General features: G+C 42.6%; 2 protein-coding genes across 3 annotated transcripts; one reads left to right on the top strand and one right to left on the bottom strand.

Annotated features, from left to right (window-relative positions):
* Window positions 1-297: 297 nt before the first annotated feature.
* Window positions 298-4,687, top strand: cdkn3 (cyclin dependent kinase inhibitor 3). Its single transcript, XM_070978552.1, has 8 exons — window positions 298-365; window positions 1,108-1,196; window positions 2,162-2,217; window positions 2,310-2,354; window positions 2,597-2,819; window positions 3,431-3,462; window positions 3,614-3,717; window positions 4,423-4,687. Exons 2-8 carry the CDS (start codon window positions 1,117-1,119, stop codon window positions 4,510-4,512), a joined length of 630 nt encoding a protein of 209 aa, XP_070834653.1. The 5' UTR covers window positions 298-365; window positions 1,108-1,116; the 3' UTR covers window positions 4,513-4,687.
* Window positions 4,120-11,596, bottom strand: cnih1 (cornichon family member 1). 2 transcript variants are annotated; one of them, XM_070978553.1, is made up of 6 exons: window positions 11,433-11,594; window positions 10,093-10,161; window positions 9,765-9,812; window positions 7,324-7,436; window positions 7,042-7,185; window positions 4,737-6,317 (listed from the first exon to the last, which is right to left on the bottom strand). In XM_070978553.1, the coding sequence occupies exons 1-6, from the start codon at window positions 11,511-11,513 to the stop codon at window positions 6,290-6,292; spliced, it is 483 nt and encodes a 160-aa protein (XP_070834654.1). In that variant the 5' UTR covers window positions 11,514-11,594; the 3' UTR covers window positions 4,737-6,289. The 2 variants fall into 2 exon arrangements, with proteins under 2 accessions (XP_070834656.1, XP_070834654.1); XM_070978555.1 differs by lacking the exon at window positions 9,765-9,812 and having other exon boundaries at window positions 4,120-6,317; window positions 11,433-11,596.
* Between the last annotated feature and the right edge of the window lie 85 nt (window positions 11,597-11,681).

Below are 11,681 nucleotides of genomic sequence, written 5' to 3'. Positions count from 1 at the left end.
TTGTATCAGGCCTGTTGTCGGCTATGAATTTATGTCAGGCTTGAGCTGCTACGACTCCATTGAGCCAAACATCTTGAATAAATTTCAAAAATAAACAGACCATATCATAAAGCTTCTGAAAAACAGGTCATAATTTGTCATTTCCAGGAATTTGAGGGATGTTGTCACCGATTACATCTACACTCCACCCTCGTCGCTCAGGCCGCAGATTAAATCGAGCGCACGCACGCAGACGTTGTTTTTCGAAGGGGCGTGGTTAAGGAGCAGTACTTGAATGTGATTGGCTGCGGGGCTCAAGGAGTTTTCAAATCGAAGCAGGAGCTGACGGAGCTGTCAAAACAGCCTGCAGCAGGAGAGCGTGACCGGTGAGAGCAACGACACGACTACACCTCAAATTCACTCACATATATGAATCTCCGTAACGCTACACGGCTCTTAACTCTTGTCTGATAATGTTAAATAAAGCTTTTATTCGAATGTTTTCATTTTCGGTCTGACAGAAGAGCTGCACAGCTAACGTTAGCAACACTTCTCTGTCCGAGCAGCATTCACACAAGTTCCGCTTGGCAGATTCGTCCATTCTGACATAAATGTCAACGCCATGTCAAGTTATAATGTGTTGTCTTCGTCGGAATCTTCAGATGTCTTGGGTATTGGAGACAAAGCTAGCTACTAGCCAGCATGTTTAATTCGCGGTTTAAAGGTTGGTGTGTTAGCCTCCAGGTTAGCCTATTTAAAGGACCAGACCCAGCGTGTTTTAGCTCACGTAGTGTAACACGATGTGGCGTTATTATGCACAGCAGGGGACCAGCTCACAGTGAAATGCAGACCTGCAGCTTCAATCTGCAGCTCAAGTCCTGAATCCAATACGACTTGTTGTTTTTGTAGTAAACAAAAGGCCATTAGTGCAGAGTTAAATCAGCATGACTATTTTCATAAAACATGTACTTTTTTGCTAAAAATGTAAAATATTCATGATATAGTTTTGAATCAGTGTTAATAAATGTACACAAATGTGAAGCAAACAGGCTAAAGCAATGTTACAGAGTATGTTTGTCCTGTGACTCTCAGCACTGGATTTCAGTGTCCCTCCTTCTGTCTCAACAGTCTGAAGCCATGAGGACGAGTGAGTTTGACTCCTCATCTGAAGAGGAGGAGGTCGGGGAGGAGCAGCTGACTCCTTTCCACATCTCCTGGTTAGTTTCAGGAGTTTTACTTTTGTCTCTCACAGTGATTCCTCTCAGTTCAATTCAATTCAATTTTATTTGTATAGCGCCAAATCACAACAGAAGTTGTCTCAGGACACTTTCCATATAGAGCTGGTACAGACCAAGCTCTTTTATCTACAAAGAAACCAACAATTCCCCCATGAGCAAGCACTTGGCGACAGTGGCGAGGAAAAACTTCCTTTTAACAGGCAGAAACCTCGAGCAGAACCAGACTCTGGGTGGGCGGCCATCTGCCTCGACCGGTTGGGTGAGAGAGGAAGAGCAAGAGAGGGAGAGTGAGACAGACAGACAGACAGACAGACAGACAGACAGACAGACAGACAGACAGACAGAAAAGCAGTCAGAGAGAGAGAGACAGAGACAGAGACAGAGAGACAGACATGCAGTCACAGTAACAGTGACAGTGGATGTAATAACAGCAGTAGCAGTTGCAGTGGATGTCAGGCAGGGCCAAGGCAGGAGATGCAGCTGAAATCCACAATCCAGATTCAGCCACTGTCCATGGGAACCTGCAAGACGACAAAGCATAGAGACTCCGGGGAAGGAGCTAAGTTAGTGACACGCCGTGGTAGGACATGAGAGCGTGCGGATGGAGAGGGACAGAAGGACGGAGGAGCTCGGTGTATCTTTGGATGTCCCCCGACAGTCTAATCCTATAGCAGCATAACTAGGGGCTGGTCCAGGACAAGCCTGAGCCAGCCCTAACTATAAGCTTTATCAAAAAGGAAAGTTTTAAGCCTACTCTTAAATGTAGAGACAGTGTCTGCCTCCCGGACAAAGACTGGAAGATGGTTCCACAGGAGAGGAGCTTGATAGCTAAATGCTCTGACTCCTGTTCTGCTTTTTGAGACTTTAGGAACCATAAGTATGTGTGATGTGATAAATGTTTGCTTTGAAATGGTGAAATGTGTTCATGTGTGTTATGTTTTCAGGTTACCTCTGTCCATAGTGGAGTGCTCACAGTTTCTTGGGATATGTGCACTACCAGGTAAAGACGTAGTTAATCATTTAATATATCTCTGCATGTTACTGCATCGTAAGATGCAGCTGATAATAAGAAATGTTTCCTTATGACGGCAGGTTGCAAATACAAAGATATCCGCAGGAGTCTGGACAGAGACGTTGGTAAGACGACCTTGATTCTTACTGGTGTTTGAATAAAATAGTCTGGAAACAACCATGTTCAGAAGCAGATCTTACTTTAGCTGCATTGAGATTAGTCATACAGTAGATTTGGGGTATGTGGAGTGTGAGTTCTTCTTTGCAGCTCCAGTAAAATAAAGTTTAATTCCATCAATACAAGCAGTCATTTCATCAGTTTCTACCCTGATTGCAGCTGTTTGTAAGTGTTTCTGTCTGGTTAACAGAGGAGCTCCAGAGCCAGGGGGTGCAGGAAGTGTTTGTTTTCTGCACCAGAGGAGAACTGAACAAGTACAGAGTTCCCTCCCTGCTGGAGGTCTACCAGCAGCGAGGCTTCACAGTCCACCACATGCCCTTCCCAGACGGAGACGCTCCTGAGCTGGAGCAGTGCTGCCAGATCCTCGAGGAGCTGCGGGTCAGCCTCGAGAACAACAGGAGGACTGTGATCCAGTGAGTGAACTGATGCTTCACATTAAAAGTGCAGTGTTAAACAAACAAAATGAGACCCTTCTCATCATGTAGAGGTCTTTTTTGGAACCGGGCTTGGACAGTATGTACATTAAACGAGTGAACCTCTCACCCCAAAGACGGTTTTCCTTGACAAGATGCAAAACTGGTTGAAAGAGGCTTCATAAATAACAAACTTAACTAAAGCATGTCTGCATGAACAGAAAGAGGATTCATTGAATAGAAAGTAATCAGAGTGTTTATGTGACAAATTATCCTTTGATTGGATGAAGCTCCTCACTGGACAACAGGAAGAAACTGGTTGGACTCGCTTCATGTGTGAGTTAAATGTAAATGTGAAGCCGAGTATTTCTGCTCAAGCTTACAAACTCTGAAACCAGTTCAGGTTAAAAATAGCCTGACTGTGACAGACATATTCTTTGTGTTTTCTGATATGTGAAGTATTTTTGAATGGTTGAAGTGTCAGACAGAGTTCATCTCTGCACAAAGACTTCTATTTTCTGTAACACAGCCACCCTCGGGACGCTTTATTACACAGCTGCACAGTTAGCATCTTAGCATCTGATGGTTTTTGCACCTTTCTCTCCTCTCAGCTGCTATGGAGGCCTGGGACGCTCGGCATTAAGTAGGAACATTTAACTTCCCCTTAAACTTTAGTGTGTCATTTATCATGTTAACTAAGACCAGTGTGTCATTTTATGTTAACCTTTTTTAAAACATGTTAAATCCTCTCAGATCAGTTTACATCTGTGTGTCTCGTGTTTTCTGCCCGTCAGTCGCTGCCTGTCTGCTGCTTCAGCTCTCTGTAACGCTGACGGCAAACAAAGTCATTGAAATCCTCAGGGAGCACAGAGGAGGAGGAGCGATCCAGACTGTGAAGGTGAGAGCTCACTTTGCTAACCATTTTCCACCGGAATCATAGATGTTAAGGCTGATTTCCTATCTTCTAGGCTGCCATTTATCTCAGTATGTGCAGAGACTTTTCCTCCACCACTGTTTCTTTATTGTTGAGTGATAATCAAGCTGTAAGCAGGGACTACTTTGAAAGACCCTCCTAATAAATATGGTCCGCCATCAATTTGAAATGACTCACAATCATCCTCCTAATAGTCTGCAGGGGAAGCGGACAGTTCAGAAGATGAACAGATGTTAACGTATCTGTAACGCTGATAATAAGAAATCTTAATGCAGACGTGCAAAATATGTTTAAGCAGTAATTTAGAAGTTATAGTGCTCGTCCGTCTTTCTTTTAAGCATAAAAGGAACGCCTCCGCATATCTTAGTCAGAGTTCTTTAATAACCAGATTCAAGTGATCTTTGTCCAAAATGTCTTTGTGTTAAAGACCAAACGATGGCAGATATTTTGTCAGATGTGTCGATACTAGTGGAAAAAAGCCAGTATTGGTCAGGGTCTAATTTAAATATTAGCTTATTGCATTACGGAAGATAGTTGCCAGTGTCACAATGCACTGATCAGAACAATATGTGACGATTACATGATGTCATGTTTCTAAGCATTTGGCTGCTGCTCATCCTCTGTGAGTCTTCTTGCTGTAACATAACACAAACTTCCTCTTTTCCAAAGCAATATAACTTCCTCCACGAGTTTCGGGAGCGGTACGCAGCGTACCAAGAGAGCAGAGAGGCGCTGACAGAGCGCTCGGTGTCTCGATGATCACCACTCTTCTCTTCTTTCATCAGCTGTGAACATATCGATCGCTTTGAACTCAGAGATTCTTTCCTCTTTGTGTGTGATATAATTGTATTCTCTGATGACTGCACTTTAACAGAATACTCTAATATATTGCTGTTTCCATCCTCGTGGTAACCAAATTAAAAACCTGATGAGGAAATCCTGCTGTGGTGTTATCTGTTAGTCTACAATAACAGTGCAAAATCCCCAAAATAGGTTGAATTTAATCTTCAGAGGAAAAGTCAAAGTCATATTTGTTATGTACACCTCTTATGTCTCCACCTGATTTCACATTTCATCCAGTCCCTACAGTCACAGCGATTATGGCTAATAAATCAATATGTACTCATTTCCTTTGAAGGCACTGAGTTAAAACATTTCAGTCCATAATAACAGAGTGGGATATTTTTATTTAGATTCAAATAAACTCAAGTTGTCATTTTCTAGATGTGACAATGATGGGATTTAATTAAAAAAAAACAAAAAAAAACTCAATTTCATCTGTGACTTAATGATCATCCCTTTCCCTGATAAATTTACACATTTGAAAATGGCAATAAATACTCTAACATTTACCAATTTCATCTAATGGCCTCGAGTCTGAACAAAACTGAAATGTCACCTCCCAGATGTGATTTCTGAAAAAGGCCCGACGCTGCGAGGAGTGCTTGATAGAGTAAAATTAAAAACACTGAATAAATAAAGACGGGAATTTCTAACTGTGGAATATCTGATGTGGAAATGAACAAAACGCACAGTGACAACAACGTTAAGGAATATCAAAAGGTACATTCAACAGTATGGCACATCAGCAGTTTCCTACCAAAGCTCGAACGCACGAAGCAGAGAATAAAGCACTGTTGTTGCCTAATGCTGAATATATTCTTGTACTGTTGAGTCTACCTTTTAAGTTCTGGGTAGCTGCGAGGGCAATTCTACAGAATACAGGTCACATACACGTCATGGTCTACTCTGGATTCACACATTGATTTCAACAGGGGTTACAGGATTTAAATGTGATGACAGATGGGTCTGAAGAATGGAAACAACACATCAGACAGAGTGAAAACTGACGTCGTGACAGCCAGACTGATTGTCCCTGTGCAGCACGTTTCGCTAAGTGATCACAACCCAAGCGTCTCAGGCCTCGCTGTCACCGTGCCTTCAAGTCCCAAAATGCTCCTTATTAAGACCATGTGTATCTGTGGGCGAGAGCAGGAGTCTGGTTTGCACTTTGTCATTTGTTAGTGATGATAATGAATCACGTGGCAGGTAGAAATTAGCTGTTTAAGCCCAGAGTCTAAATCACAGAAAAAGCGAAATGCAGCTCAGATTCTCACAGATGACGCACACCTGAAAATGTCTACTCGTCTGTAAACAATTAAAAGTTGGGAACCAAGATGAAAAAACAAAACTATTTAAATCCCAAGCATGAAAAAAAAAAAAAAATCACACCATTAAAAATAAAAAAAGGAAAAAAAAAAAACTTGTCCATTCAGGTTTGTCCTTATTTTCCATAAAATTTAAACTATAGTGTTTATGGGAGGAACGCTGCGACCGAGATATTCTCTTAAAACGGGCTAAATGTTTCCGAAATGACACTCTGCGCTGTGTGTGTGGGGTCGAGAGGTCGTCCGCTTGAAATGGCGTCTTGTGTTGCTGAACGGTGGTCTCCAGCAGGTCCAGTGTTCCAGCACCGAGATCATAGTGTCTGGTCATCTACTGTACATGCAGGTCCTTTTCCTTCACGGTCGTCGGCTTAAGAGCTCACCAGAACATAAATCATCCTGTCAGAAATGAGAGAAAGTGGAACGAGTTAAACACTTACTGACACCTTCTTCATCTCTTTTGTTGAAGAGGGAATTATGACCCAAATACTGCGAATGTTCAAGGACCAGTGCAACGTTCTGGGAGACGGTTAGCTTAGCTTAAAGAGTGAGACGGGGACAGCTAGCATGGCTTGGTCCAAAGGCAACAAAATCCAACTACCAGCACTTTTTAACGAGCACTGATTGGGACATTAAATCTTGTTTAATTTTGCCTGCACATAAAAATTAAGTGCAACCAACAATTTATGATTTTACGCTGAATTAAAGAAGTAAGATAATGTGTTAATTAATGAGCTTGACAAGTGCTGGAAGGTGGATTCTGTCACCTTTGGACAGAGCCAGTCTAGCTTCCAGCTTTTATGCTAAGGCAGCCAGCTGCTGGCTGTAGCCTCAATATGGCAGCATTGACCCTCTCATCCAACTCTGGGCCAGAAATCAAATAAGTCCCCCCCCCCCCAACAACAACAAAAAAAAGCTCAGGATCAGCAGTATCAGGAGATTTACCATCTTAAAAGTTAGAAATATGGCAGATTCACGCAGAATGAAATGAACTATCTCCCCAGTTTTATCAAAGGGGACATTCCCAGATTACACATGGAAGTCCTCTGCAAATTATTTTGAATGTTCAGCCAAAATATGGAAGCTCACAACAAAGAAACGCGGCAGGAAAGTCATTTTTTACCCGTAGAGATAGTAGAAGAATGACAGGAGGTAGAAAGCCAGTTTGCACCAGCCTTCTTTTTGACAGAACGCCAGGATGTCAGCATTCATGATGGTCGTTGGGTCGTAGAGTCCCGGACAGCTCATCACAGGTCTGCTCATATACCTGCATCACGGTGAAGAAGCAGCATGTGAAGTCAGATTATTCTGCACGTGTTCGTTGCATTAGGGTGTCAGATAATACAGACTTAATAATGCTGAACTGCACTGATGAAACAAAGGATTCTTTATGTAAGACACCCACCTCCAGACATGATAAGCCAGCAGCGGCAAGTTGAGACAGAGGGTGAGCCACTCGGCCGCACAGAAGAACATCACGCAGAAGAAGAAGTGGATGAGATACTCTGGGAGGACCAGCTGAAAGGAGTGACATTTAAATGAAATGACACGATCCACAAACAGCCAACAGTCAGACTGCCTGCCTTGGTGTCATAAGCCTGTGTGCTGATTTACTGGCAGCGATATCACCAAGTGTGGAGTCGCATGGAGTAAATGTAGTGACTTGTGAGAAGTTAAGGCTCACTGGTCAGAAGTTAAAGAGCCTCAAAGACAATGAGGCCTTTTTAAAAAGAGGGAGCTGAGCTATTTAAAGAGCCTGAAATCTAAAAACTGCAGTCCGCTCCACAGAGAGTCAGAGACAGGAGTGAAATACAAATGAGCTGCAGTTTAACAATGCATATTTATGCTCCTTCATTTGTGCACTGAAGCCCGTTTTGCCACACTATCAGGCCCAGCTTAATGTTTTGTATTCCTACACATTATTACATGTGCAGAAAAATGCCACAGTGAGCAAAATACACGAGCAGTGCTTCATCATGCACTGATCTGACATTATGTGTAACACAATAAACAGGGTGAAAAATTAAGACCAACCACATGCGTAATGAGCTCAACACTAAAATAATACTGAGGAAAAAGGACCCCACTTGGCGACTTACAACTCCCACAGTGAGGCTTAAGCAGGACCTTCAAATGTCCTCTGAAGGGGCAAAACAATGAACAAGGTTAAATGTCTCTATGATGTTTTTAGTCATGCAGCCACTCACTTTGTGGTAAATCATGTGAGTTGCTGGAAGAATTAAGAAATCTACTAGACACTGTTGCAAGTGGATAAAAAAGGTTAATTTTCCACCCTGGTTACACGTCATGCATCAAGTCTGGCCACAAGTAAAAGGGGAAACCCATCAACAACTTGCTCTGGAGGATATTTGTGCATCTCAACATCAACATCTTCTGCAGTGAGTGCAAACAGAGCGTCCCACTGCCGGACAAACGGACCATGCTGTGAGCGCTAGCAGTGTTGATGCAGCAGCCTGCCGCAGGTTGACAGAGTTCGAACTGGTACGGGGTTCAGGGGGGCAGATGGAGGCGCCACATGGAAGCCATGCATTCAAAAAGAGCAGAGGGTGGAAGGGCGGGGGCAACCAACAGCCCACAGATGGAAAGGTGAGGGGCGTGTGGGAAGAGGAAGATGCAGGGAGGGGCTAATATAATGTGTTGAAATCCTGCACTGTGCTGCCAAATACAAAACAACTGATCACAGCACAAAAAAAATGTGCCAACTGAGCTGAGCGTTCCACACGCAAAAAATACTGGCCGAGGTCAAAACTGCAGAGAGTGCTGTGGATTAGAGACACAGGACCCTGTGTTTTTACCCAAAATAACTCCTCCTACCACTGAAATCACTGACCAATCAGCGGGCCCAAATGTTGCTGAGCTGGAACGCGTTGGGACTCTGCAGCCATCTGTTCTAAACCACAGGTGATGTAGGTTAGAGCCAACACTGAGCTCATATCCAGTAGCTTAGTGCTGCTAAGTGCTGAATCAAACTGCAGCCTCCACCTCGCAGGAAATGTGTTCGTTAAGTTTAGCTTCCAAGTCGAAACTTCAAATCAAAGTCCCGCAACAGCAATTAGGTGTCACCCAACAGCTCAAAGTATCCACCATCTATCCTCAACTCTCAGAAAACTCAGAAAACCCAATGACTTCACCTGACTTCACACAATTACTGTGAATCCTGTAATGCAGAAGCTTTCTGAGGACTGTGTGTAGGCCTGGTGTCATGTTACTGTTGTCTCAAACTCAAAACAGGTTCCCTGACTGACTGGGTTCACTGGGAATTTACTGCACCAGTCACACTATTTGCAAACAAAGGGTAGGTTGTAATAAAGATCATGCATGTTTTGAGCATTTGCAAGTCTTTTCAGTTAACAGCTACACTTTGTCTACGATCAATAACACCGCATTTTTCATCCCAGAGAATAATGTCCACTGCTACACACACACCGTGGCTCCACTACTGACAAACAGCAGCTTAACACAATTTAATTGGATAGATGTGGTATGAAAAGGACGAGAGAAAGCACGATCTGTTACTTCAGTTAATGCTCAGAATGCCTTAAAGCTGCAATTTAATAAGGAAAAATATAAAAATAAAATAATTTTAAACGTCCACAACAGTCAAAAATGCTCACAAATTTTCAAAAATAAAGATTTTCAAACTAATCTACTGCATGACAGTGAAAAACCTGAGGCACAGGTGGCACATCGTCTAATCCCGAGCTGCACTCTGGCCTGGTCTCAGATTAGTTAACTGAAAAGACGTTTGCAAACACTTCACCGTGCAAAATGACAAGACTGCAGACTGAGTTGAACTGAGCGGGCATTTTAAAGATTGGTACAAACCTTTAATGCAATTTTGACTCTTTTTATCTTTTTGACCTTTTCAACTGTCTTTTTGCCGTTAACAAAGTGTAAAAAAAAAAAAAAAAAAAAAGGCAGGTTAGGAAAAACAAAACAACAAAAAGGCGTTAGAGTTTGACAGCTGACAAGATCACTGAATTCATAACAGGCAGGTTATTTAGCAAAACAGTGCAGAGAAATGACTGAGAAAGACAGATAGGCGGATCAAGTTATCCTGAAGTAAATGAAGGAAAAAAAACTTTCAACAGAGCATATCTGCATGCAGTCAAAGAGGCAAGGAAGGTGTGTCAGGTGAGGTGGCTTCACTTACCGGATTTAAAGTGTTACACTGATCTATAGGATTCTTGTAATCAGTCTTCAGCTCATCAAATGCTATTATCTGAGGGGAAAGGACGATCACAGTGTGACAATGTGCACAGAAGAGATAAATATACATTTTACAAACATACAAAAAGTGTCAGTTGGCTTTGGGCAGAGTCAGTAAGACTGAACATTTGCAGTATAACAACTGCAATAAACTTATGTTCCTTGTTGGTTATTTTCTCAAATGTCTTGCTTTAAGCACAATCCAACGATATTCAGTTTACTGTCAGAGAGGAGTAATGAAAACAGGAAATATTCACATTTAAGAAGCTGAAATTAGAGAATTTACACCTATTTTTCTCAACCCACTTAATGGGTTACCAAAGTACTGTAGTAAACAATTAATTTAACAGTAGAAAACTAATCAATTAACCGTTGCAGCACTACAATATACTGTATGTCCATACTTAGATAACTATCTTCATATTATTTTTTTTCCCCAGTTATACAGTAAATGCAATTTAGTGTAATACTTCATCTCATATTTCTCTTAATTTGGTCTAACTGGCCTGCAGCTACTGGTTATTTCCAATATATCACCTGATCTTTGTTTATAATGAACTGCTGTGATTTTTTTATGTTTGCCACATAATAGTCAAAAATGGTTCTTGGTGTTTACACCCGCATCTTTCACGATGTCACCTTTGCGTAACCTTAACGTTCACAATCTACACTACTGATCGTGACATTTTGACGATAAAATCGATGGTAACACGCATGAATGTCACATGTCGAGAAATGGCTAGAAGCGAAAGGAAGCAGGTGACAGCAGCAACATCACGGTGCCGATTTGAAGTTAACGTTAACTAAGGCTGCTAACTAGCTGGCTAGCTACTAGCTCAACACTAATCATGTGACGGGCCTGACAAGTTTTTAGACATTTGCCATAGTCAATTTATGGTTAATTAAAGGCGAACAATGGAAAGTGATTATGAGAATACCGCGTAAAAACAAAACAGTTCATGTTTTGGTGTTTTCAGCGCTAGCTAGCTTTAGCTCCTAACCAACGGTTAGGCGTACGGGATGCGTTCCATGTTACGTACAGCGGGCACTGAGCGCGCGGCTGTTTCCGCGTACAGGTTGGCTTGGACACGTTCGGTTCGGACGTTGCCAAGAACCGCGGCGATCTACGTACAGCCCGATAACGTCCCGGCTATGTAGCTACAGAGCTGGCCTAGCGTTAGCACTGTCTTTTCCAGCCCTCCTCGCTCTTTCAGGTACTTTCACCGGCCCCGTTGGTGTGGCAAGCCAACGGTCGTATGTAAAGCTGCCGAAATGTGTACTTACATGCCAGATAGCGAAGAAGATAAGCGCCGCCGTGAGCAGCAGAGCGAGCATATAACAAAAGGCCGCGAATGTGAACGCCATTTTTTCTCCGGTTCTGCTCGTCGGTTCCTGGCTCGGTCGGCGGATGATGCAGGCAGCTTCGCAACCGTTTTGAGATTTGTCGGTGTGTCTTCTTCTTCAGTGAGTTTTTAGCTAAGCTGGCATCCTTATTATTGCATTACTGCCATCTTCTGGAGTTATTTGTGCCCT

The sequence above is a fragment of the Chaetodon trifascialis genome, chromosome 14 (genome assembly GCF_039877785.1).
Source record: "Chaetodon trifascialis isolate fChaTrf1 chromosome 14, fChaTrf1.hap1, whole genome shotgun sequence".
Taxonomy (NCBI): Eukaryota; Metazoa; Chordata; class Actinopteri; order Chaetodontiformes; family Chaetodontidae; genus Chaetodon; species Chaetodon trifascialis.
The sequence above is the reverse complement of the archived record's forward strand: the minus strand, read 5'-3'. Positions and strand labels throughout refer to the sequence as shown.

Coding starts and splice junctions, on each gene's coding strand:
- cnih1 (XM_070978553.1), bottom strand. CDS start 11,513: ATGGCGTTCACATTCGCGGCCTTTTGTTATATGCTCGCTCTGCTGCTC. Junction 7,186..7,323: donor CTGGCTTATCATGTCTGGAG/GTGGGTGTCTTA, acceptor ACCGTGATGCAG/GTATATGAGCAGACCTGTGA. Junction 6,318..7,041: donor TTCTTCTACTATCTCTACGG/GTAAAAAATGAC, acceptor CATTTCTGACAG/GATGATTTATGTTCTGGTGA.
- cdkn3 (XM_070978552.1), top strand. CDS start 1,117: ATGAGGACGAGTGAGTTTGACTCCTCATCTGAAGAGGAGGAGGTCGGG. Junction 2,355..2,596: donor GAGTCTGGACAGAGACGTTG/GTAAGACGACCT, acceptor TCTGGTTAACAG/AGGAGCTCCAGAGCCAGGGG. Junction 3,718..4,422: donor GAGCGATCCAGACTGTGAAG/GTGAGAGCTCAC, acceptor TCTTTTCCAAAG/CAATATAACTTCCTCCACGA.